The 27,742-nt window shown below is 40.3% G+C and overlaps 1 protein-coding gene across 1 annotated transcript in view; it reads left to right on the top strand.

Moving 5' to 3' along the window:
* The window catches only part of Epha4 (EPH receptor A4), a 127,612-nt gene extending 100,125 nt beyond the window's left edge, over window positions 1–27,487 (top strand). The window contains exons 7-17 of the mRNA XM_047545155.1: window positions 1,148–1,307; window positions 2,478–2,589; window positions 10,466–10,524; window positions 12,861–12,974; window positions 13,549–13,734; window positions 17,519–17,580; window positions 18,017–18,226; window positions 20,356–20,505; window positions 23,881–24,074; window positions 26,747–26,902; window positions 27,255–27,487. Coding sequence (XP_047401111.1) covers window positions 1,148–1,307; window positions 2,478–2,589; window positions 10,466–10,524; window positions 12,861–12,974; window positions 13,549–13,734; window positions 17,519–17,580; window positions 18,017–18,226; window positions 20,356–20,505; window positions 23,881–24,074; window positions 26,747–26,902; window positions 27,255–27,369 — 1,518 coding nt within the window. The 3' untranslated portion in view covers window positions 27,370–27,487. The remainder of the gene's footprint in view (window positions 1–1,147; window positions 1,308–2,477; window positions 2,590–10,465; window positions 10,525–12,860; window positions 12,975–13,548; window positions 13,735–17,518; window positions 17,581–18,016; window positions 18,227–20,355; window positions 20,506–23,880; window positions 24,075–26,746; window positions 26,903–27,254) is intronic.
* The last annotated feature ends 255 nt before the right edge of the window (window positions 27,488–27,742 follow it).

Below are 27,742 nucleotides of genomic sequence, written 5' to 3'. Positions count from 1 at the left end.
CTCCTTCCCTCCCTCCTTCCTCTTGAGATCAGGTCTTGGCCAGTTCTGAACTGTGATACATCCATGAATCCAAAAACCAAATGCATCTTGCTTCCCAATTAGATCTGATTATAACATTTATTATTTAATTAATTATCTTGGAAAATAGAAAAAGGTACATTATGTTCTAATATCATTGTATTCTTTCTAGTAATGGGAATCAAGACTGTGAAGAAGTCCTAATCTATAAACCTTCTATCAGGGAGAGTGACTCATAACAGTGAAATAATGATCTGTTTAAGTAGGTGACTACTATTCAGAATGAGGGTGTGGGTTTTGATGACTCTTAATAGAAAATCAAGGAAGGAAAATTATATTCTTCAGCCTCTTAAAGTTACAGAAAGGCATTATTTCTACAAATAACTTGTCTCTTAAAGGACAATTCTGAAGAGAGTTGTTTGCACTCAAGGCTGTCTAGAAAATGAACAATTGTCCTCTCTTTTTAAAGATAATCACTTATTGACTTCCTTATTAAAAACAGAAAAGGGACTGAATTTTTTAATTGAAATCAGATTACAGTATTTTTGGCATTTTCCAGACAGAAAATAGAAAAGACAAGGGACCTTCTTACAGTTATTTCTTTTAAATTGCTGGGTGTGGAACTAGAAAAGTCACCAAGCATCATTTAATGTTCTTTTCAAAAATGATCATGAGTAAAGATCTGGATGTGCTCAGGTTCAACTACAGCCAGATGAGCCCTGCACTTCCTTCAACATCTAGGAAGTAACCACTGTGCTTCCCAGCCTTGTTCAGTGGTCTGTCATCCCGGTGACTCTGGAGTTTGAGGCAGGAGGATTACAAGTGCAAGGTCAGCTTGAGCAGCCTAATGAGACCCTGGGTCAACATATAATTTTTAAAATTGGCTGGGAACATAGAGAGCACTTGCTTAGCATGTGTGAGGCCCTGGGTTCAATCCCCAGCACCATACACACACACAAGGAAGAAAAAGAGAGTCCATAGAAGAGAATATACAGTTGGAGAGTTCTGTCCCCCTTACTTTCAACCTCTGAGGACATTGTCTTGGCTTCTTCCATATTGGGCCTAGAGTAAGCAGAGGATTTATGATTTATTTTGCCGTCTTTATCGATTTTATCTTTCTATAATGCAGGATCAGAATGAACGAAGTTATCGTATAGTCCGGACGGCTGCCAGGAACACGGACATCAAAGGCCTGAACCCTCTGACTTCCTATGTCTTCCACGTGCGGGCCAGGACGGCAGCTGGCTATGGGGACTTCAGTGAGCCCTTGGAGGTCACAACCAACACAGGTAACAGGGACACCCGATTCCGCTCCCTTGGAGAGTCTTTCTATCAGAGCGAATCCTACCAATGTGAAAACTAAGGAGCTCTACCTAATTTTCGGTTAGGCAGACGTTTTGTTGTAATGAATGCTGCATGAAATAAGATAGCCCATGTCTGTCACTTGGAACCCTCGTGCGGTTAAGGGAAGGACACCTTTCACAATACTGTCTGATCCGTCTTTTTGTGTGAATGAAAAGTGTTGCCACTTTTTTTCATTTTGAGCCTTCTGTGAACCATGCAAAATGGGATTATTAAACTGACTAATCAAGGGTTTCATGTCTACCTTCCATTAAGATAAGGAGGTTTTTTTTTTTTATCCCTGAGAAAATGGAAGAAGGGACCCAAAATGTTTTTTTCTCTGTTTCTAGGAGTCTGTTAAAACCTAGTCAGATGAATTATGTGTAATCATGTGTTTTTAAGCCTTTTTGCATAAACACACCGAATGTTTCACATTGTCAGTTGAATCCACTGGTTGGTTGAGTCGAAAGTTTACAGAGGAACCTATCCACACACGAGCTGTTGCATAGGACATTTCCACCTCCTTAACTAAGAAACCAAAATCAGACCTATTTGAGAAAGAGGTGGTACTGCAGAATTTTCAGTCTCAGTTATAGAAACCAGTTTTATTAACCAAAAATTAAAATAAAATAAGAATGTAAAAAAGCAGAAGCAAAAGCAGAGTTGACTCTAAAGGGAATTGACGGCATTGATATTATCCAGGGGTCTTCCAGAGGAAGGGGCTTTGACCTGGGTGGTAATGGACAAGCTTTTCCTAGCTCTGGGAAAGGAAGAGCATTCAAAACCATTTGTCCTTCCTGAAATTTCCAAATGTCTTTCTTACCAGTACATGTGGTCATGAAGTCAGAGGGAGGATAGTGATAAAAAGGAAAAGAAGACAAGGCAAACAAAATCCTGTGTTTACCAGAGGATTTAATAAGAGTCTTCTGTTTAAGTTTGTCATATGGTGATGAAAAGGTCCTTGTCTCATTAAGGCTTGGAAAATTCTGTTGCATAAATGTTTAGCAAAGGCTGTAGCATTCTGGAGCGCTTCAGAAAGTTCAATATTCTGACCCAATCACACAAGTTCGACCTCCTGGCACCTTCCCCAGGTCACCTTCCTATAAATGTCATTCCAGTGCCTTCCCGGATCATTGGTGATGGGGCCAACTCCACTGTCCTTCTGGTGTCTGTCTCCGGCAGCGTGGTGCTGGTGGTCATTCTCATTGCGGCTTTTGTCATCAGCAGGAGGTAAGCTCTGAAGCCACCCCCACCTTCCCTGTTTTATGAGGGAGCTTTTTGTCTCCTCCACACCAAGCCAGGGCTTTTGATTGGCATCATAAACAGGGCATTTGCATGCCAAGCTCCTTCCTTGTTGCTTTGATCTTCCCACATCCTGACTGGGGCTGATGGCTGTAACTGGGTGGCAGCCCTCTCTGCTGAGTGTCCCATAAAGACAAAACTAATTCCAGGAAACCAAGCCGAAAAGCAAGCCAGTGAGAGATCTCCAGACTCTAGCTGAAGGTGCTACATTTATCCCTCTGCTCAGACTGGACTTGCAGCCAAAGGGAGAAAAAGCTGAAAGAGAAAACATGGCCCCAAAGTTGAGCTGGGTCGTAGGTCAGCTGTATTTCTTAACCTGTTTGAGTTTTCATTTCTCATTTATAAGAAATGATCATTATCTGCTCCAAAGTGTTAATAACAAGAGAATTTTGATAGGCACCAGAGATACAGCACACAGTAGGTGCTTCAACATGATGTTGATTAAAATAAAGCTAACTGAAGTGAAGAAATGAATACTTCTCTGTCTTATAGACCTGTGGGAAAGGCCATAGTATTGCTAGAGAGTATCCATGGATTAATTGGTGGGCATGACATTACCCTTGAAATGAATCTCAAACAGCAGATTATTTATACTTTGGGTGCTTACAATCTGACTGGATACTAGCAGTGGCTATTGAACCAGTCTTGTTGTCCATCTGCTTACTCACACTTGCCAGATGCTCCAAAGGAATCATGGGGTACAAGTGCTTATCATCAATAAGTGTCCCATGTCTAGGTCTTTTGTGTCCCTCATGTGTGAGAATCTACCTCACCTCTGACTTTCGCCCCCTTATACCATCAACAGTTTCACAAGGTGAGACTTTTGTGGTCAGAATGATCCTTTCAAATATAAAACTTTTCCTGTTATAGAAGAGGATAGTGACAGAAGACAGGTGAACATGGCCTTGATATATTCGTAGCTAGAGCTACTATGCCCCCAGTAGCCATGCTTGGCTCTCGGGCCAGTGTCTGTTGTGCTGTCCCTCCCTACCTGAGGATGATCTCACTGATGTCACAACAATGCCTGTAGCTATTTCCGCTGCCTGGGCAAGCCAGCCTGCTTTTGCTTGGCTCTGACATACATTGTAATAAGGGCGATGACCGCATGTGTTAGTTTACCTGGATGGCCCCAGTTGTCACATGCCTTTCTTAACATCACCCTCAGTCTCCACAAGTCCTGGGTTGAAGAAATCAATGTGTTCCTCTAATAATAACATGGTACGGAACGACGTCACATTTGCTACAGACATCTATATTTGTCACTGAATTCATTCCTTTCGCTGCAAAGCCTATAAGTAGGTGTCTGATTAGAGCAGTGAGCTCCATCTCCAAGAAGTTAAATTGCAGGAGCCAATCAAGATGAGCCTTTTCTTTGTCCACTGCCATCTGATCCCACGTGTCCATATGCCATGCGGGCAACACATGGGAAAATGTCCACATCGATTTGCATCCTTTTGATTGTGGGGAACGGAGAGAGATGGGGTGTGTGCAGAAATTACATGGACTTTTACTTTCATTATTACATATTTCTGAGTTTGAAAAACTTACAATGTTTAATTTTTAACAATCTTTGTTAGACATTAATGATGTTTTGAAGTATGGAAATAGGGGAAAGTAGTGTTAATTACCTCCACCTCAAAAAAAAAAAAAAAAAAGTCTGAAATCCAGCATTATGTGATGCTCAAAACCATGTGAGAAAGTGAGTCTTATCTTGTGTCCTGATCATCTCTTAGATTTTGGTTAGGAATATTCTGTAGTGGAGGTCCAGCTTTCCTTTAGATTTCTTTTCCTTTTCCTGTTTCCTCCAAGTGATCCTAAATATAGCCATCAAACTGGAGTTTTACGAATAAGTCACCTCATTATAAGTTTTTCCTGGATGTTCTGCTTAACATATTGGCTTTGATGAAAATAAAGAAAAAAACATATGAAAATGTAATGCAGGGAGACAAGATTATTAAAAGCCATGGTTATAGAAAATAGCATCCCCAAGCTTGATGACTTAATTCCCTTTCTGCTTTTATTGATCACTTTATTATATAAGGCAGGATTGATAGCAGGATGCATCGGATTTCCAATTATGAGTCCCCCCCCTTAGAGAATTGAGTCTGTCGAGTTACCCAGCGATGATTCCTGTCCCTTCTCCCCCATTAAAAAAAAAAATGTCACTTCCCAAGGCTGATAAACACTGGTTGGTGATTGGTCCTCAATGGATCACTTTTTAGAAAATGAAATGTCAACCCCTTGCCCTCATATTGATTATTCTTTAGTGCTGGCCATAAAGCTGTCACGGGAAGGGCTGCCTGGAGCCAGGTAGCTGACAGGCTTGCAGCAGCTGATGCTCACTCAGCCAGTTCTCTCCCCACGCAGGTTGTCTGCTCTGTTATCTTGGACTACAAATGTTTAAATGGGACAAGAACAGGTGAACAGAGAGGAGACAGGTACTACGGACAAAGGCAGGCCCAGACTTTTAGCGAAAGTACAAATAAAAGGTAGGAAATGGTACCCGCGAAATAATCTTGCCAGACTTCAGCCAGCAGTGCAGGAAAGCAACAGATTAAATGTCCTGGCCTGAAAAATTGCAGTCCTGTCCTTTCCTGGTCGGGCTGCATCTTGCTTCTTAGATACTAGGAGTGCTGATGGAAGAATGGATGCTAGAAACAGATCCCTTAAAGGAGTCCCCTTGAATTGAATCCCACACCACCAATGGCGAGTGAGACTTTGTAAAGAAGTAGATGGATAAGGACTTACCTGGTGAGAAAAGCCTCAGTTCTTCTGATGACCTCAAGGAGAAAATCTTGTTTGATGTAGTTCATTATTAAAAGGAAATAGCCTCGAGTTCACATGTAGTTTCTTGCTGGAATTCTTTTTAATAGCAATTGTTTTGTCTGTTTTGTTGTATTCAATTTATACTGAGCAGTCAGAGCTTAGGGTAAGCCAGAGTGATCTCCCATTTTTTCTTTCATTCAAATGATCTTATTTTTTCAGCCAACTTAAATGTGTAAGCATTTAGGTATCTCAGTGAAAGACTCAAACTACTAAATTTATGAACTTTATTGATAAAGTTGATTTGTGTATGCTTTACCATCCATATTATGTTAAATAGATTAGTTTACATTTTTTATAGGCATTATTGATCCCTGTCTTCTTCAAGTCATCATGTCAGGATGGTGTTAGACTTTCAAAGCATATAATTGAGTCTGCCATGTAGATTGCTGTAATTTGCAACACAGTGATGCTGTACCTAGAAATTTTACCTTAAGGTGCTAGGGATGTAGCTCAGTGGTAGAATGTTTTCCCAGCATCATGGGAAAAAGAGAGAGGGAGAGAGAGAAAGTTTATTTTAATCTACAAAAAAAAAAGAAAGAAAGAAAAAAGAAAAGAAAGAGACATTTTATCTTAATCCAAGGCTCCATTTCCCTATTTACACATTTTAACTTGGTGTTCTCCACAATGCAACCACTCTTGTAAAAAACTGTTTTGTAAAGTGTCCTTTAAGGAACTGTTAACAATGACATCATAAAGTCATAAGCACCAGGACTAAGGACTGAATCTGTGTTGAATTTCTCTGACAAACCCCTCCTTTATATTAACAATACAAACTAGTAATAATTCAGATTGTTTCAGGCTAGTTTGTTTTTCCTCAACAATATGTTATTGTTCAAACATGAGAAACAATTTTAAGAAAGAACTAGAGTACAAAAAGAGTCCTGGATTATTTTTTTAAGAACATTTTAGCATTCATGGGGAGGTATTACCTAATAACCAAGCATACACTGCTTTATTAGCAACCTTTTAGTGATTGCTAATGATATTGACTTTCTGTTTATGTTAGGGTTATAAAATATCCCTTTGCCTGAATTAAGTAAAAAGAAATGAATTGATTTTAGAAAAAAAGTGCAAAAAAAGGAAGAATTAAATAAAGAAAAAAAGTAAATAGCTATGACAATATACATATATATGTATGCATACATATGCATATGTACATATATCTATGCATACATATATATGCATATGCACATATATGTATACACACATGTGTAAAGTAGGTACTGGGAATTTGCAATCTGTGAATTAACGTCCAAGTCCAACGCACAATATAAAGTCAGAATTTGCAAGTGAGCTTTGTCTTCTAGAATGTGAAAATTTTCTATTTTGGAGCTCACGGTACATGTAATGCAAAAACAGTTTCTATTCAGCCTCTATCTTCCTTTGCGCCCTAATTTTCTCCTCTGCTATATTATGATCCCATATGAATGAATACACTTAAATGTTAGCCTAAATCGACTCTGATGAAATCATGTAAATTTCACACAATTAGGGGGCAGATGGTACCTCAGGAACATTTCTAAACAACCTGCCTGCAATAGTGTGGTTCAGTTCCAACTATTTCAAAATCTTGCTCACGGAGAACACTTAGACACCGTTCGGTGCAAGAACAATGACAGCTTAAGGAAGGGGAAAGGGATGGCTTCCCTGAATCTTCACAGGCGACTCTGTGGAGCACTGGGAAGGTCCCACCTGGAGCCCTGCTTATTACATTGCTTTATCTCCCTTAATCTGCACTTTAGCTGAATAAATTACTTACCTTTTACTAATTAGTTTTGGAACAGTGAACCACATCAATCAAATCTGTCCACTTGATGGGAAAAGTTAGGATTTTAATAAAAGCAGGGTCTGGGGGGTGCTGCCACGCTCCGCTCCTCTATTCTGTTTGGTGTATTGAATAGTCAAGGTGCCAGAACCAACACATGGCCTGGGAGGGCTCATGCTGCTTCTCCACAATGTTGGCTAAGACCCTTATTACCACGCCCCTTTGACTGCAGGGAGGGCCCAGGCCCTCTTTGAAAGCTTCACCTGCAGAGCAAGCCCTTTTCTGTAACTCCTGCTGTGGAAAGGTTCCATGTTTCCTTCTGGACCATTCACTAACAAGCCACTGCTCCCCTGCCCCTTTTTAATTGGCTTGTCCACATCTCCGTAATTAGAAAATCTTCAACAAAGCTTTCCTCCGCCATTCAGGTGATCCACCGCCGTGGATGTCAATCTGGAGTTAGGGCTTCTTTAGGCTCTCTGGCTCCTCCAACGTCTAACCCAGGAGTAAGCCTCCCGCCTTTCTTTCTTGGGGTAATAATGAGCCCCATTGTCCCACTCTGAACTAAGGAGAAAGGGTCATCAGGTGACAAAGGTAGGGCAGAAGTAGGCATTTTTGATTTCAAGGTATTATTAGAGAGCTAATAGGCTACAATTAGTCTTTGAACAGTAATCCTTGTGTTTCCTTTTGAGTAGTCCCTGTAGCTGTGAAGGGTCCTCTCCCCCAAACAGTCCTCTAAGTAAAGAAGTTCTTTAAAACATACCTTCTCCACTCCTTTAATTCCTCTTTCTGTGTTTGGAGGAAGGGATGGGTGGGTGGGTCTGCCTTATAATTAGTGACCCCTGCCATTTTGTATTTCCTGTGGCTTTGTCCATATTAAATGAATGTGCTTGAAGTCAAACAGAAAGTCATGCTTCTGGGCAGCGTGAAGTCACTGGTTTCTGTGTAGACACCAGGTTTTTAACTAATTCACTGATAATTTAATATGGCTACCCAGGACTGTAGCTCAGGGGTAGAGCACTTGCCTAGTGTGTGCCTGAGGCCCTTTATTCTGCTTCTGTCCCACAAAATAGTAGGGGGGAGCATCAAAGCTCTCCTGTTCTATGCATTTTTTTCCTTTAAAGGGAAAAAATTCACATTACTATTAGAGATCTAAAATGATTTAAGAGATATGCTTACAATTTTAGATAAAGCTCTTAGGAGCCCTGAAAAGACACAGTCCCTCTGGCGGAAGCACTCTGTTAAGCCCTGCGGACCCAGTCATGGTTTTCTCCCAGCATTAAATGTTCTGACCTGAGCCCCTGATATTTCCTTTAAAAAAGAGGTAAAAGAGGAGGTGTGGAGGGGACTTTATCTTTCAGAGAAAGTTGTTTGGTTCAGGTTGTTTAAACCTGTTAGTTTTCTTTGATGAAACAATTGATTTTAAGAGCTGTTGAATCCAATGTAAATGGACTTGCTGATGTAAAATGTACCACTGCCCATATAAGCCTCATCAGTTGCCCCTGTAAGCACATCTGCACTAAGAGGGGCATTGTGAGGTGTGGGAGGATCAGGGCACCCACCAAATCCAGTACTTGCCAAAAGGGGATTTGGGTGATTCACTCACCCCCCTGGCTCCGTGTCCTCATCTGTACAATGGAACTGAGTGTGTGTCTTTCCACCAGATTCCTTTCATAGGGTTGTCATGAAGATGCAATTAGATAATACAGCCTTCGAAGGCCCTTTGAAAAGTTAAACGCAAAAGAGAACACAGGCTATTATTTGGAACTGAAATATGCACTTTGTAGTTAAGTGTAGTAACTGGGGTCTCTGTTTTGCTAAGCTGGTGCCTGCTTTGCAAACAGTTAGAGGAGGAGATAATATATGTGATGAGTGCACTTTGAAAAGTTAAATGCAGTGTAAAAGTGCAAGGTATTATTATTTGCAAGAGAATTATCCACATGGAGCAACATCTGCAGGCTCCAAGGTCTGGTCGCTGATCTGGTTCCCGCATTACTGACAATTCCAGGAGGGATGTGGGAGGCAAGCTTTACACTTTTTGCGCATGTGCTGCCTTGGGCTGCCTCTCTGGCTGCCCCTCCTCGCTCCTTTAGGTTCTCTGCTATTTTGTCTTCTGTGGTCATCCTGCCTTTCTGCCTATTCAAAGTTTAGGAGTTAGGGGTGTCTGATCCTGACAGGACCACACTGTGGTTTTGGGGTATCTTTCCTCACCTGGGAACCTCAGTTTCCTCATCCATGAGAGTCTTAACTTACCTTGTCCTTGAAACTCGAACGCAAGATGATTATAAATCCCAGTGTGAATTTTACATTTGGACAGTCATAAAAGTACATGTTTTATTCACTAATGTGATTTCGGTTTTAGAGAGCTGTACCATCAACTGATTTTTCTAATTCCTTTATGTGATATATATTCTCCTGATTCAGTATTTACATATAATGAAAACTTACCTAACATGTGGAAAGCCCTGGGTTTAATTCCCAGCAGTGCAAAAATTACATATATATATGTACATATAGATGTTAATTTTCCAGTTCATGTAAATGATACAGATAATCCTGATTCAAGGTTTATATGTGCTAAAGATCTTCATTTCCCAAAACTTTATAACAAAACCAGATCTCACCCCAGTAGGAGCTGGGAGCAGAATGCCAAGTTGGAAACCATGTATCTTTTTTAAGGAAGAGAATTAGCAAAGCAAATGAAAACTTTCCATTTTACTCTTGCTAGTTTTCTATAAAATCTTAAAAATTGTAGTCCAGTATAAAATAAATATTTACTTCTTAAATGTTCATTAATAATTTAGGGATTTGTATGTAACAGCTAAACCCAATTGCCATATTGTTTTGAGAGTATAGCATGATGTTGAATTTTATATACTGAACATTATTGCCTTTTGATTTATGGAGAATTGCCTGTGATCATTTATTTCAATCAAGAATATAGGTATATGATTTTATTTTCCAAAAGACAAATTTTCTCTGGGGATTTGAAATTCTAATCATACAATACTTGGTTTATGTTTAAAAACCATAACTACATCCAGGTGACAAATGTTTACCTCATTCTTCCATGTCTCCTAAGTCTCAGCTTTCTTGTCTGTGAAATGTGCATCACATATTTGCCTGATTTAGAGCAAAACTTGTCTTATGGCTTTTGCTATAGCTTTCTTGTTAAGAGGGAAATAGTTTCCTATTTTAATTTTTTTTTTTTGATAGACGGAGTAAATACAGCAAAGCAAAACAAGAAGCAGATGAAGAAAAACATTTGAACCAAGGTACAAAACACTGATTAAAATAATTGTGTTTTTAGAGCATGTGTCATGTTTTCTAGTTTAAAAATATCTAGTTAAGATTAATATGGACATTAATAATTATATAATGTATAATGCATTTTAAGGATGTCATACTGAAGTAGGTGATCCAAGATGATTTAAAGGCAAGGTTAATATGGAGAAGTTCCTTCTTCCTTCTTTTTCCTTTTTTTTGGGGGGGATTGAACTCAGGGGCACTCAACCACTAAGCCACATCCCCAGCCCTATTTTATATTTTATCTAGAGACAGGGTCTCACTGATTTGCTTAGCGCCTCCCCTTGCTGAGGCTGGCTTTGAACTTGAGATCCACCTGCCTCAGCCTCCGGAGCCTCTGGGATTACAAGCATGTGCCACCACGCCCAGCCTCTTCTTATCTTACCCTGAAAAAAATATCAGTCTGGCTAGCTCATTTTTGTAGCGTGGTATAAGATTTAAATAAATAATTGTTCTCTTACCAGCTAAAAATTGGGGTGGGGGTGGCAATAAAACAATAGGAAATTGAACAGTAATTGCTACTTCCCAAAGAACGGCAATATGTGATGTCAAATCAGTGACTCTTAACAACTGTTGAGTGGATTCTAGGTGTTTTGATGTTCCAAATAGGGTCAAACAATAAATTGAAAGACGCAGCCCCAGAATGACCTTGACAGGGGCAGTGGTTGAACTCTCCAGGAGCAACTTCCATGGGCCCCTCTGAGATACTGTCAGTGAGCTGTGACTACCTCTTCCACAGGAGCACCAGTGGCCACGTGTGCCACTGAATATGGTCGAACTTGCGAATGAGGAAGTGAATTTTAAATCTAATTTAAACCTATTTACATTTTAATATCCAGGTATGGCTCATCACTAACCCTAGGACCAGGAAGCAGGCGAAAGAGAGCAGCCTGAGATTATTCTGCAGAAAGATTTTCACACTAGTGTATATAAAGTGACAGAGGATATGGGGCATGTGACAACTTGCTAACTGTCCACCTGTTTTGTTTTTAAAACTATACTTTTTCATTTTGTCCTGGTACATATGTTCATAAACAAAATTGATATATTAATAAGAGGTAGAGCCAGTTCTGGCTTTAATTTATAATTAATAATTTAATTTATAATTAATTTAATTAATAAGAGGTAACCCAGTGACTCGGGAGGAGTTCCAGTCAGGCAGGAGAGCTGCAAGTTTGAGGCCAACCTGGGCAACTTATAGAAACCCTGTCTCAAAATTTAAAAAAATAAATAAAGAAAAAGGGTTGAGGATGTAACTCCATGGTAAAGAATCCTGGGTTCAATCCCCAGTAAGTCCCCAGGAGAAGCAAGAAAATGGCAGTTTATGTGGATGATTTATATTGATGGATGCAGAGACAAGGAAAAGGATGGACAGGCTTGGAAAACCAAAGAGATTTGGCCGACTGATGACCCATACATTCACAGTGCCCCAAGGAACTCTGCATTTGGGGTGGTATTTAATTCCGTTGTTTTGGTCTTAGTTTTTGATTCTTACAGCATCCTCTTTTGAATTCCAAACCAATGGGGACAGGTGCAAATGCCAAGGGAAATTCTCAGTAATGTCTGTTACTGGTATTTCTCAGAGCTCACCTTCTGAGGTTATTCTGAGGTTTATGTGGAGTACGACTGAATTGCACTTCCTGGCATCTAATCCATTCACAATTAGGTCTCTTGCTGAAGCTTCCAGGTGAACTTCAGTATCTTTACTTATAGTTCCTTCTTTCCAAAGTAGAAAGAAAGTAGAGGTTCAGTACAGTCTATATGTTCTCAGATCAAGCAGTCGATGTGCCCTTCTTGTCTGTATTAACCTAGGCTACGTTCGTTAATTAGAGATCACATATTGAACAAGTCGACAGTGGGCAAAGTGTGACACTGTGGATAGGCCCAACTGAAAAAGAAGTCCCTCCTTTCTTGCCCAGGGAGACTAGCTGAAAGTAGGGTCTGGACTTAGTGCAAGGACAGAGGAGCCCCGAGCCCAGATTGGCTAACAATATACAGCTAACACATTCCAAATTTCCTCCTAGAGACCCTCTTATCCTCTGTGGGATGTGTTGTCTTTAAACTCTTGTCCTTGAAGTGGGAAGACATTCCAGGAAGTCAGTAAAGCTGTAACCCTTTAAATAGCCAAAAAGTCTTTGCTTACCCACTCATGAAAATCAAAGCAAGAATTCAAGGTTTACATACATCCAAGACCACACAGCTACCCGAGCTTTTCCTACTTTAAGGTTTTTAGACCCAGACTATTTATGTTTATTGGTCATTCCTGAAACTTGTTTGACCAACCTATTCTGTGCTCCTCATTTAGGTGTTAGGACTTACGTAGATCCCTTTACATATGAAGATCCCAACCAGGCAGTTCGAGAATTTGCCAAAGAAATTGACGCATCCTGCATTAAGATTGAAAAAGTTATAGGAGTTGGTAAGTCTGATTGTCTGTCTAATAAGTCGATTTTCTTGGGGGATGTTAAATATATGTATGTGGTTTATATAAATGGATGCATGTGTATGAGTGTATTGTATGCATATCTATATGTGTAAATATCATTGTACACAAAATTTCCTTATTTGAAGTATAAGATGTGTTGTGCTATGAAAAAGTTTTGTAAATTTCAATTTTCTCCCAGGATAAAGTTAATAAGCACAGATCTCACATAGGTCTGAAGTCAGATTGATGGCATTCAAAGTGTTCACTCTGTTCCTTACCAACTATAAGAGTTTGGCCAGTTTTTTTTTTTTTTTTTTTTTTTTTTTTTTTCACTTTTTGGCCAGTTTTTTTAGTTCTCCCTGACAAAATGGAACTAATAATAGCACCCACTTCAGAGTTTTGGGGAGTTAATCCTCTACGTAATATATGTAATCATCTATGAAATCTTCTGTGTAATATATAAGCACAGTGCTGTCAGGTAGTAAGCATGCAATGAATGTTAGCTATTCCTCTTTGATCTTGAATGTGTTTCTAGTCCATCATAGTAGATTCCTTTTCCCTCCCAAAGGTGAGTTTGGTGAAGTTTGCAGTGGACGTCTCAAAGTGCCTGGCAAGAGAGAGATCTGTGTGGCCATCAAGACACTGAAAGCTGGGTATACGGACAAACAAAGGAGAGACTTCCTGAGCGAGGCCAGCATCATGGGACAATTTGACCACCCAAACATCATTCACCTGGAAGGTGTTGTCACCAAATGTACGTGGGTCACCTCTGTCACAGAGCCGAGTCGGAAGTTACTGGGAAATTAAACACACGTTTTCTTTCCAGGGAAATGACAGATGGAACAGACCCACTGATTGCTAATAGGAGGAAATCAGTGCAGGACAAGTCATTAATCTTGTAGTCAGCTCTCAATGGGTCTACGATTTTGGCTGATACCCTATCTCCAAGGCAGCTTGCGTGAGATTTTAGGGAAATTAATATTGCAGATTTCTGGTATACTATGCCATCTTTCAAACCTTTACTAGACCAAACTGATTGTCAAAGGGTAGGCACAAGCAGATGGTAAGCAAAATAAATTTTAAGTACTTTTCATATAAAGCACAACAAAACCTCAACACACCTTGTGCTGGAAGCTTCCATTCCAGATGCAGGGAGTGAATCCTGGGACTCTTCATTATATCGGGGGATTTGCTTGTCTGCACTGCCTGATTTATGGCTCTTGCTGTTCAGCACCTATTTAAAGTAACACCTGGTTAAACCTTCCTTCTTTAGTCCATTAGCATTCGCTGAGCCTGTGAACCATGCTTCAGTTAAAATGCAACCCAGCTCGACAGATGTAAGACTGGCTGAGGCCAACTTACCAAGTGTCCCACTGACTGTGCAGCTGAAGCAGTTACCGTTTGAGGTGGCTCGTTCCAGGAACCATGGTACCTGTTATAGTTAGTGTAAGTCAAGGACCTCACAGGTCTTGGCTATGTCTTCTCTTATTGATTCAAGGTATCTGTGGAAAGTATGTCAATCATCAAGTGCACAGGGATGAGAATATGGCTGCTTTGGTAGGTGAAGTGGGGAGGGGGGAATGAGGTGGGTTTCAGAGTAGATGGGGATGCTAGGTCTGGGACAGACTGGCAGTAGGATTCAAGGTATAAAGTCTTTAGGAAGAGAAAATGAAGAGGCCACTACAGAGTGAAAATTCACACAAGTTCAGAGGTTCTCAGATTTAAACCTACCTGAGGACCTCCTAGAAAGTTCACTGAAATGGTCTCCTGGGCTTCGTCACAGAAAGTTTGCTTCATTAGCAATAGTTTTACAGGTCCAGGGATCCATTGGTCTAACGGACCAAAGACTTGCCTATGAGTTCTACTGCTAGTAAACAGGTGACCTCCATCTGGCAGCTCTTTCTCTTTCAGTTTCTTCATCTGTAAAATGGAGCTAAAACTTGCCTTACAAATTTATTTTGCAATGAAACGAAGTATTTAGAGTGGTTAACGATTTTTAAAAAACAGACCTCTTCAGTGTTCCCTGGTGCTATTATGTCTTAAGAAGTACATCTTCCCTCATCTTCAAAATCCTTCCAAAAAGGAAACTAAGGAGATATAAATTTTCCACCTAAGGTGAAGACTATAATTAGCATAGAATAGCTCTATTTGCTTTTTAAGATTAGTTTTACAGACAGGATATTTTTCTGTTGCCTGTGGCCTTCAGGACTGCCTCAAGCCCCTCACTACTTTAATTAAAAGATAACATTCCTGTTTAAATACTTCTCCAGGTCTATTTTCTCAAAAGGAGGCTCTGTTCAGCTTAGGCTGTTTTTCCTGCCGCAGACAGTGATTTTCATAGCACCTCTGCAGAAAAGAGAAGGAACAGGGAATCTTTGTATTAAAGTCCCACCGCGCCTCTAAAACCCGTAGCTATTACAGCTGTAACTGTTATAAACGACTGGATGCATTTGCATAATGCAGTTGTCACTGAATTAAAATGATTTAAAATTCCACTAGAGAAGCTGTCCCGATCCTTCCCGTCTCCCCTCCCCCGGCATCCCTGCCTGTTGCAGGACAGGAAGTCACCTCCATCCATGAGCCCAGCCTGGGTCCCCTTTAGAAGCCCTTCTGCTTCTGGAGACATTTGTCTTCATTGCTCTTGCAAATCTCGTAAAAGTTCTGAAAAATGGATACTTGTAATAAACAGAAAAAGGAATGCAGGAAAATGGTGAAGATGGGGCCAGAAGTCAGATCGGGGAGGTGTGAGGGTGGAAGGGTGGGATGGAAGAGCGTGATTTCATTACAAGCAGTTACTTGAGTAACTTTCTAAATTGACAGGAGGACCATAAATTCTCCCCACTACTCCCTCTCTTTTGGATCTTCTACTTTCTTCTCCAAAGCTCCAGAGAGATCTGGTGAAATGAAAGTAGGTGTTAATATATGGCCCAAAGAGTCACCCTTTTCTCATTAGTTGACAAAGTATGCTTTGATTGAGGCAGGTTAATTAAAACTCACTTAGATGCATTTGTTCTGTACAGAGACTGGTCCCAGATGGAGACGGGTAAATGTGTCTGAGGACTAAGAGCTTCCTACTTACGTTGATGGAGGGTGGGAATAAGTACCAGGACCACCTCCTCCAGCAAAGGGGGAGTCTGAAGGTTCTTATTCATCTTTTGGTCTGCATCAAGATTCCTATTTTTTCTGCCAGCTTTCACTCCTCACTTGAAAATACAATCTCCACCGCATTATTTTGTGATGCAAAAAAATTTACTCCTGAAAGCTTTCTTAGACATGCCAACAAAAAACCACGAAGAAAACATCAGACTTAACTGAAATTTAAAAATCTGACTCCTCAAAATGTTTGCTTCTGAAGTGAAGATGTTTTCCCTTTCCCTGTTCTAGAAATTACGAGCTGACAGCATCGTTGGAAAGATGTTTTAGTTTAGAATAGTTATGGGTACTCTTAAGTAGGGAAGTATCCCAGCCCACTTTCCCTGACTGAATGACTAAGCCAGTCAAGGAGTACAGCAATAAATGTGTGAGTACTTTCGCTACTTCAAGCTGACATTTTGTTTTCATCCAAAGCATTCTTTTATGGACTCTTCCCCCTTAACTTCACTTAGTAAAAAATGGATGATTATTATTCTCCCTCCCTCAATAATGCCCTTTATTAGAAGGCATTTGAGATCTTAAATCCACTGCAGGGGATGAAGAGACTAAAGGATGGTTCTTATTTCCTAAGGTTCCCAGAAAGAGAACTAAAGTGAAATGAAAATACTGCTTCCCTCCACTCTTCCAAGCCTGAAACTCATTTTGATTTCTTTGCTAAAACAGGAGTAGGACAGCAAGAATGTTCTAGTACTGAATAGAAGTTCTTGTTTCAGATGAAATGATTTACTAAACCTTTTCCATGATGGTTTTGGGATTGTTTGTTTTTTAAGATGGGTAGTTTAAGGAAGAAAAAAAGAGCAAATTTATCTGTAGATAGGGAAAGAGAAGAGAAAGACGCAGCCCCTGACCAGGGCAAGAAGTTTATGTCATGCATTCTTGGGTTTTAAGATGTGTCTGAATAACAAAGCATATCCAACAAGCTACTGCCCCCTGAAACTTGGGTGTCCCTAAATAAAGAGAAAAGCTTTCTCCCGTCTATTGTACTCTTAAGCATCACTCAAGTGGCTCTTCTGGGAACACAATAAATTAATTATCCTAAAGATTTTTTCACGTTCAAACAGGCCTGCCCATTTATTGGTTTCCCCTTTGGCTTGAGAGAACAATTATCCATTGATGTGCTCCCTGGGTACCTGAGGCCACTTTCGTTAAAGACCTTGTCAACAAGCCACCCAAAGGGTTAACCTTCCAGATGGAGTTTACACCTACTCGTCCTTTTAATATTTCATTCCTAGCTCCCCACAGCTGAGGCATAAGCTTGGCTTGTTTTAATTAAATTAGATCGCGCGAGACAGGTGTCTTGGCAGTAAAATTGTGCACAGCCCATTTTTATCTCATTAACTGCAGTGCTCATCAAGGGTTTTTGTTTTTCTTTCTGAAAATTCTAGGTAAACCAGTAATGATCATAACAGAGTACATGGAGAACGGATCCTTGGACGCATTCCTCAGGGTACGTGTCTACTTTCTATGAAACCCAAGAATACAGGTATTTAGAAAAACCCCAACAGATGCCTTCTATCTATTCTGTGTGGTTGTACTCATGGACTTTTTAAAATGGAGAAATAAAGAATGATGTGATTTTTAAGGCTATTAAATAATCCATGGCCAATGAAAGGAGTGTTTGATTTATTCTTGTATCATGGAGCTGCTCCCGCCATAGATTCATTACAGTTGGATAATTTCCATCTATCAGGAAGCAAACCCTGCTTCTAGGGTACACTCTACTAGTGAATTAGTGACTTTGATCCGAAAGGCCCGGAAATAATGCTGAGTTTCATTGCATACCGGATACAGATAGGAAAAAAAAAAATCCAAGTAATAAATGCTTGGTGAAATTAATTTGTCCTAATGCTAATGGGATTATTCCCTGTCCCTTTCCTGTACAGAAGAACGATGGCAGATTTACAGTCATCCAGTTGGTGGGCATGCTGCGTGGTATTGGGTCCGGAATGAAGTATTTATCTGACATGAGCTATGTGCATCGTGACCTGGCTGCACGGAACATCCTGGTAAACAGCAACTTGGTCTGCAAAGTGTCTGATTTTGGCATGTCCAGAGTGCTTGAGGACGATCCAGAAGCAGCTTATACTACTAGGGTAAGGGTGATTTGCCCACTGGGCTTCATTCTGCTTAAACTGGACCTCTTTTCATACCATGATGTTTAAGCATTTTGAGATTTGTTGTTGTTATTTTTTGTTTTAAGTCCTTATTTACAAATAAGGAAACCATATTTCCAAACCATATTTCCAAAATAATAAAAAAGAGGAATGTTGAAGCAGACTCTAAAAGGGTGGCAATTTTGCAGAACCACAAACTATAAGTAAACTGAGTCCTCCTCTGAATTTTCTTGTGCAAAGTGCTAATGAACACTAAGAGGTTATCTTTAAAAATGAACTAAATGAGAAGGAAGACTGAAGGGTAATTTATACAACAGAGCATCAATTACTAAGAAAGTCAAGAGGCAGCATCCCTTGTATTTTTTTACACTTGAGCTGGCTCTATGACTTTCTTACTTCACTTTCTCGTCTGAGATTTTCTATTGGCTCTTTTCTACTCTTGGAAAAGAAATCCTTTTTCTAAACAGACAAAGAGATGTTTCCGTCTAGTTTGTTGGCTGCTGAATTTTAGAATATACATATATATAGAACTATGTTTCCACTAGGCAAGGTTGGCTAATACCTAATGCCTTCATTTTACTTTTGGTAGATAATCAGGGATGGGACACAGTTAAGAGTATTCAGAATACAGTTAATGGCTTTGTTATCTTAACCTGAAAATCTGCATATAAAATACTAATGGAACCAACACAGAATCATAAAACAGTTATTGGCTATTAAGACCAACACTGTTAAAATCAACAAGAGGCAGTCACCAGCCATTCTCCCCTTTTAGCATTCACCATTTTTCATATGCAATTCCAAGCATTGGGGATGTTTTTTTTTTTTTGGTTAGAGTTTTTTGGGGTGCTATTCAATTCAATTTCTTTGGCCCTAGTTTTTAGTTCTTATAGCATCCTCTTTTGAATTCCAAATCAGTTTGTTTAAAAAAGACTACTTATTTGTGAAAGCTAAAGATCTCTTATTTTTCCCAGTAGTTGAAGATAGAAAGGTTAAAAGAGGCTTCTGGAGTGTTAGATTTACATAGATGAACCCTTATAGGCTCACTTAAGGAAGGCGAGGAGGAGCACCAGTGTCGGGTGAGGGGTAGGGATGCGAAGCCCAGGGTAACAGTGAGCTCCTAGGTGCAGCAATTCACAGCAGTTCCCAGGAAAATTTATTGTCCTGTTTAGTAGCCCTAATAAAGCCAAGGAAATTTGTAAATAATGCTGCTCAAATAGCTCAAGGGTCTGAATTAAGGCTGAATTAATTTCCCCAGATGGATCCTCAGAAATTTGAAACTCAATTAAAAATATTTTGCACATAAGGATAAACAAAGGGCAGGGAGACAGAGGGTAGGAAAAACTTGTTAAACTCTTCCTGGGTAATATTACTGGGGATTGAACCCAGGACCTCATGCATGCTAGGCAAGGACATTATCATCTAGCTACATCCCAAGCCCTTTTTAAGTATTTAAACACACACAAACACACACACACACGAAATAAATGATTTAATAACTAAAATCTTGCCCTTTCTCCATTAAAGTCAGTAATGGATTTAGTATCTGGTATCACTTTTGACTTTTTCTCAGGGCCTATTGATGCTTATTATCTTCTAGATGTACTGAGCATGTTTCCCATGCTTTCTAAGACTAAAAAGACAGTGTGATGGACAGGAATTTTCATATTTATCTTCTTTTATTCACTATTTCAAATGCAGTATTAAGCATTGCCTTTGTGCTGCTGGATGTCAGAATGCAGCAAGAAGTCAAAACAAATGTCAGCTACAAATATCCTTTGATATGCCCTGGATAGAATGTGTATTTTGTAAAAGTTCAGATTCCCTCTCTTCTATGATATTGCCTTAAGCAAAACTCAGATAATAGGTAGACTTTAAAAAAAATAGGTAGACAGATTACTTGTTCACTTCCCTGTGACTAAAGAAAACACATGAAGAGAACCGCCTCAACTTGGAAGACTTGAGTTAAAATAAACAAGTCTCTTATTATTGTTTTGATTGTTATCTCCAAAATGCTGTGGTCTTGCTTGGCAAGTAGTAACTGCATTCAGAAACGAAAATGGCATGAAAATGGACTTAGGGACTAACTTATGACTCCAATGTCACAGGGTGGCAAGATTCCTATCCGGTGGACCGCGCCAGAAGCAATTGCCTATCGCAAATTCACATCAGCAAGTGATGTATGGAGCTATGGAATCGTTATGTGGGAAGTGATGTCGTATGGGGAGAGACCCTATTGGGATATGTCCAATCAAGACGTGAGTCTCTGTGTCCTGAAATATATGTCTTTATGTTGAGATTCAGAAAGTTGTGCGTTACTGTGTGATGTAGTGTGCTTTGGGCTTCAAATGATAAAACTCGAGGTTCTTAATACAAACGTGTCTTGAGATCCAGTTCCACAGTGTGACCAACAATGACTTTCCATTGCAAAGACCATGGTATCATATAGGAGATAGATTGATAGATAAACAATATGGGTTAGTATGTTCGCCTGGTGGGCTTTTAAAACCATATTGAAACACAATTAAACTTTGACTTTTAAGCAAATGCAAGGATTATGAGAAAACAAATTTCACATGTGATATAATTGACATGAAGGGCTTATTGAAAGAAAACTAGTGAATATTTTAAAGCTGGCATAGTTGTAATTAGAGTTTGCCCCTTGAGGACTCTAAAATAAAGCTCCACTAAATGACCCTTTGTAAATTATGCACATCCCTTTAAATGTACCATCTGGACTGGTTGGTAAGGGAGTATCCACAGTGCCTGCAATTTCAGAAAAGCATTCAATAATGACACTAATAAGATTCCAGAGTAATAGAATTTAATTACAAACATCTCCAGTGAGGAAGGAAAAAGACAAAACAAGAGAATGGCCCAGATCAGGGGGTCTTCCTAGAACATGTTTTTGCTCATTCTGCAAGAGTTTTAGTATGGAAGAGTTGGAAATACGATCAAAATTACATGGTCACCTATACTTCTTGAACTTTACTAATTTTTTTATGTATGAGTTAAAACATTACCAGAGAGTGTTTCCAAATGTGTAGTGTTTGGGTTTATCAACTGAAGTTCTAATTTAGAAAGACTTCCTTTTGAAAAGTCTCTCTGATGCAGGATGTTGCCTGACCATCCACCTTCTCCTCAGGCAGCAGGAAGTTGCAAAGCCTTGACAATTAAACAAAGACCCAGGTGAACTTAAGTAGAATGCAGGCTGCCTTATCAGCCAAAGAATGTTCAGAGTCGTAGAGACACTAATGAACCCCAGGTCTAGTAAGGCAGAAAGACTCTACTGTAACTAACCAGATTAAAGCGAATGGTAGAACCCACACTGTATTATCTGTAATTTGTTTTTAAAAAAAAAAAAAAAGAGATGATTCATGGTGGATGGGAAGAAAGATGGCAACCTGCCTAAGTGATAGATAATTATAAAGGTGAGCAGTGTGTAATCCATTGTTTGATGTGATTACACCAGGTAGAGACTTTCAAGCAGCAACATTTAGATTCAGGTTAGAGATTCTCAGAGGGACAAAGAAAAACAACCTAAATGAGCAAGTAGTGCATATGTACTTATTTACTGATGTGATATTTAAGCTCTCCTTTATTTCAGTTATGAGGCATAGCCAAATGTCCATACGAGCAGAGTATGTAAAGATTTTCAGTTTTTCCACCCTAAATGTTTTTAGACCTGTAATTTTGACAGGTTCTATATCACATGAAAACGATTTAGTTGCTTTACATTTTCAATCTTCTGGAACAGATCTATCTATGAAAAAACGTCTCAATCCACTTCTTGCTTACAAATAATATCAACCTACCATCCACTTCCGTGTTTGTCTCTATGCTGAATTCTGGGTGGAACAGGAATCAATAGGAAACGTGGCTAGAGAATGACTTTCCTAAGCAGAATTCATTCAGCCTATGGGAAATGGAGTGAAAGTAACCGTTGAAAATATGTCCAACTTAGCAAGTTTTTTTGTTTGCTTTAATCCTTTGCCTGCTATAAGATTCATCAGTAAACTGAGAAAATATGCTTTGTTAACCCACAAGCAATCTTCCAAGCTGGCAGTGGGGAACAAGCAAATGCAAGGGTATTAATCAGTCTAGGGGGTTACAGCAAATTGAGTTGGCTTGGCACCAGCCCTGGGCTGCTTACATTCTCATCAATTCAATCTAAAATGTTTCCATCTCGTCTGGAGTCAATATCGTGTATCAGGTAAGATAAAAGAAAGCCAGAGGATCAAATTGACCTAGTGTAGTTGCAAGAAATAAATAGGATAGAGTTAAGTGAGATAGCATAGAGAAATCTGCCTTAGGAGAAGTAGGTATTACTAATACACAAGAATACATGGGAGGAAAAGGATCATGGGGGCTGTTAAATCAAAACATGCTTGTTATTCAGAAGCAGAATGCTGATGAAAAAGGAAACAAACTGGTACAGAAAAACTGGATCCAACTGGATTCACTATTTCTGGTTGAAGGCCAGTTTCTGGGCAGCTATAGACCCAATGCAGAGAAAATCCAGTGTGGTGACTATAAAATATTCTGTAGTCACTGTTGATTTCTCTAGCAGCAATCATGTTGGTAGGCAGGGAAAGAGAATGCACTGATTTAAAACAAATAAAACCTTTTAAAGGCAAACAAAATAAAGCATTTCCAGGATCTCATTGGATACTCATAAACAAAACAAAGCTTATGCGCAGCCAAGAAACTGTGAAGTAATTCCTCTCTTTGAGTTTGGCAGGAGTAGTGCCCTGTTACATTACTGGATTCACACCCTGAAGGGGAAAGGGGTTAGAGAAGAGTCTATAAGAAAATCCTGTAATACCTGTGAGGACAAATTAGAACAACTGGGATTAGTGGAAAGACAGTTGAATGATTTGTTTCTGTCTTATTAGGCAAGGAGACCAATGTAGATGGTCCTGGCAATAGGACAATCATCATCTATCATTATTATTGCCCTCCTTAGGTGTGGTAGGGTTCCCCTTAAAATGTAAATGCCCTAAAAGAAGTCATTTTTTTTTCCTGACACTTTTAAAAAATCTACTCAAACCTCTAACAGAGTCACTGCATAGCCATATGAAACCAAGAAAGAGACATAGAATTGATGTCTAAGGGTGTGGTCTTCCAAAGGGAAAACTGGCTGAGCATGTGGGAAGCGGGTCTGGGGTTGACCCATTAGCTGTCTGAGCAGGAGGACACAGGCTTAAACTGAAGCAAGGGAATTACATTACATCCTCCTGGGGGAGGTCTTTGGCGCTAGAGCACCTCTTGCTAGGAGGGAGTAGGTGTGCTAACGCCGGATAAAGGAGTAGAAAGGGGCTGGGGCAGAACCAGGTGACCTGAGGGCAGTCGTTAAAGCTCTGATCTAACTGGCCTCTAACCACTTTGGAATATTGCTCGCTCATCTTCACTTTCGATGGGCAATGCTTGCCTTTTGAGGACGCCTCAGAGCAACAGCTGGCTCCCCTCTCTCCATGCCAGCGATACTCAGGTCTATCTTTGGCTTCTGGGAAGGAGTTGGAACCGTGCCCCTGCTCAAGCGTGCTGGCACAAGAAACATGCGTGTCAGGAGGGTGACCCTCCAACAGCAGCTTGCCTGGCTGCTTAACCTCCCATTCTGTTGCCTTCTGCAGGTGATTAAAGCCATCGAGGAAGGCTATCGGCTACCCCCGCCCATGGACTGTCCCATCGCCCTCCACCAGCTGATGCTGGACTGCTGGCAGAAGGAGAGAAGCGACAGGCCTAAATTTGGGCAGATTGTCAACATGTTGGACAAACTCATCCGCAACCCCAACAGCTTGAAGAGGACGGGGACGGAGAGCTCCAGGTTGGCCACCTTACCTAACCGTGATGTGCGAGGCCAGCAGCAGGGTGGGCAGGCCAGCGGTGACCTGTTTTAGTTCCTGCCTTTTTTTGCAGCAGCCACTTCCTAGCTCTCTGTAATCTGGGTGGCCTCTTCCTCACTCAGTGGAGTATTTAAGACAGTTCTCCCCATCATTTTTGAAGAGCCTGCTACCTGTCAGGCCTCAAATGGTGGTAAGAATTAAAAAACGAAAATGAGGATATAAAGTGCTTCTTTTATGATGCTGGCCTTGCAAATTTAGGAAGGGCGGTGAAATGTAGTCTCGGAAGACATTCAGGTCAGTAGATGTTATGTTTTTAAAAAGGAAGGGGAAAAGAATATATCGAAACAATGAGAAACTAAGACTGAAGGCTAGGTCTTCCAAAATGGCGATTCTAGGCTTACCACGTGTTTGTAGCCAGAGAGCCATGAGGTTTCGGTGTTTCTGCTTTTCCCTTTCGGAACCCTGCAGAGCAGGGCATTGAAAGTGATCACAATACAGAGCTTGCAGATGCATGTTTAGGAAGGGGTTTGAACACCAAAATGATTGGACCAGCTGCGGGAAAAGTAGTTATTTCATTGGGAGGAGCAGCACAAGACTCATCCGTCTACTAGGAACCTGAAGATATCTAGTTGCCCTAATTCACTAGGAAGCATTTTCTACATAGAGTCTGGACTTTCCTGCCACCAGATTCAGGTCACCTAGCAACAGCCCTATGGTGCACACCCATAGAAAAGGAAAGTTGTACCCCATTTGTGTACAATGAATCAAAATGCAGTCTGTAAAATTAAAATAATTAATTAATTAATTAAAAAAAGAAAGGCGTAGACCAACCATGCTTATCAGTTAAATTGTTTAAAAAGCCAAGAACGGTAAGACTAGTGACCCAGGCCTGTGAAATGAGGTGCCTGTCTGCTTCCAAATTTGAGCTTCTCTTTCAGCATGACCTTGAGTCAAAAACAGGACAGTCCCTCCGAACCCTATGTCTACCCCCAATCTTTCTATTGAAAACTTAGCCTACAGGTCCTGGAAGAGAGGGAACACATTGGTGGTCACCATATATGAAGAGGAGTTTGGAGTAGATGGCAAAGAATCCCTCTATTCTCTGCACCTTCAAATCCCTCCCACTGGCCACTGGACTAAAACCACAGTGACCGTGCTCCTTACAAATAACATTGAAGAGGGCTGAATTCACATCTAAGCGCTGCTGCATGTGATCAGGGAAAAAAGAATCTACCACATCTGGGCTACTTTTGGTTACTCTTTTTTCTGAGAGGGTAAAATGATTGCCTCTGAGGCCTCCTTTCCAGGGGTAGCCAGTCTCTGCAATTCCAAGGCAAACCTTCCTCCACTTTTTAGATCTGCAGCCTCAGAGCACAGTATTCTGCACAAAATTAGGAAATGTCATGGCATTCCCCAAAGAACACAAAGCCTTCCAGAACAAGCTTGAGAACGACCGATAGAGTTAACTGATATGAGTGAGGATATTTTCATCCTCAGGTCATTCTGACCTTGTCAGGCACTTAGAGCCTACATCTTGTCCTGTTTTTTCAAGAAAAATTTTTTGTTTGAGAAATAATGATAATAATAATAATAAATGATATAATTTCAGTTTAAATGTTTGTACTCAAACATGATCTCAAATGAAAACCAGGGCAAAATGTTAAAATCAAACACATTTTGTGATTTTTCAGGGAAAAGAGAAGTTCAAGAAAATACAACTTAACAAATAACAGTATTGCTATGCAGGTAATTATAGTAAAGGTGATATAAACTACTTCTGGAAGGATATTAAGAAGTTTGATGATGAAGATGACTATAATTCTCTTAATAAATACTTTTCAGAAATAGGTGATTTATTGTACATCAATATCAAGAGGAGCAGCAGAATTCCTGCCTGTGTTGTTCTTGACAATGAGCTAATATAAAGCACCTGGCTTGAGAAATATGTAAACTAATAAATAAGTTAATAAGAAGTTCTTTGAATCTGTTGAAATCGTTATTCAGGAGACCAGCAAAGAAGCACATTCCATAATCCAAACAGTGATCAAAGTGGCCATTCTTCTGCCATTCTTGGCACACGTGCTGGTCAGGCATGGGCTGATTAGAGGGGATTAACTCTCTGCTGGCCTGAGTTTGTATGAGTTCACTCGCCTGCCTGCAGACCCGGCTGGAACCATGCTGGACTTGAACCCTCCCTGTTCCCACCACTTCCTTCAAGACTGGAAGGCTGCAGGCTTGTAGTTTTCCTCGCTCATACTTCAGTAAGGTTTCCATAGTTGCTGAACCAAAGCCCATAATATTCAATGCTGGCAGGGACTGAACTCTTTCTGCTAAGACTGAACAGGCTTCAACCATGAGAGCTCCCCCAATCTTTACCCCAAGCTAGGGTGTAAACTGCTATAAGAGGGCCACATAAAACAAGGGCAGGAAGTGGAATTAGAATGAATAAGAGTGATGGATACATACTTCAGCAGCTTTGTGAAATAAGGGCAAAAAGAATCACCTGGTTGCATTTGACCACAGTTGTTCTGTTTAAAACCTCCCGACTTCTTTTTAGGCAAGCTCCCCTTGACTGTTTTAGGCAATCCCACTTCTGAGCCTTCCTGTCATACCCATGGCCCCTGTTGGTTTATACTTTCTGTTCTCTTTCCAGGCCTAATACTGCCTTGCTGGATCCCAGCTCCCCTGAATTCTCTGCTGTAGTATCTGTGGGCGATTGGCTCCAGGCCATTAAAATGGACCGGTATAAGGATAACTTCACAGCTGCTGGTTACACCACCCTAGAGGCTGTGGTGCACATGAACCAGGAGTAAGTACTCAGCGATGTAACACCAAAGGGTAAATCTAGATTTAATAGTATTTTCCTTTTTTATTTTTTCTTTGAGCTCCATAATCAATAATCATCCTACTCATTAAAAAAGAAAGAAAGAAAGAAAACTGGAATGTCTGCCATCCTGATTGAGTGTAATTTTATGCAGTCTCTATATAGCACCTACATTGTTGCATCAAATTGCTTAATTAAACATTTTAATGCACCTGCCTTGTTGTGCTGTATTACCTTGTTGTGTGGTTGATTCAACTGTGTGTCTGCATGAAGTCCGGAAATCCAGATTCTCAGCCCCCTTAATGTTTTCTCGCCCTCTCTTTTCCCCTTACTACAGTGACCTGGCAAGGATTGGCATCACGGCCATCACGCACCAGAACAAGATTCTGAGCAGTGTCCAGGCCATGCGAACCCAAATGCAGCAGATGCACGGCAGGATGGTTCCTGTCTGAGCCAGTACTGAATAAACTCAAAACTCTTGAAATTAGTTTACCTCATCCATGCACTTTAATTGAAGAACTGCACTTTTTTTACTTCGTCTTCGCCCTCTGAAATTAAAGAAAAAATTTATCTGCAGCGTTGCTTGGTGTACAGATTGCTGAAACCGTGGGGCTTACAGACATGACAGCCGGTCATTGGAATTAGACCTGGAACAAATTGTTTCTCACCAGTCCTTCAGTCCATCCTCAGTCTGTAAAATACGTGTACCTGTATAAATAGAACTCTGCCTCTGAGTTTCGATGCTGTACTTGCTGCCAGACCCTGAGCTGCTCCGAGACGCCCTTGACCCTCCACTTGGAATTACAACTGCGGTATTTTGTTTGG

This window comes from Sciurus carolinensis, chromosome 3 (assembly GCF_902686445.1).
Source record: "Sciurus carolinensis chromosome 3, mSciCar1.2, whole genome shotgun sequence".
In the NCBI taxonomy this organism is placed as follows: domain Eukaryota; kingdom Metazoa; phylum Chordata; class Mammalia; order Rodentia; family Sciuridae; genus Sciurus; species Sciurus carolinensis.
Note: the sequence above shows the minus strand (reverse complement) of the source record. Positions and strands in the feature narration are given on the sequence as shown.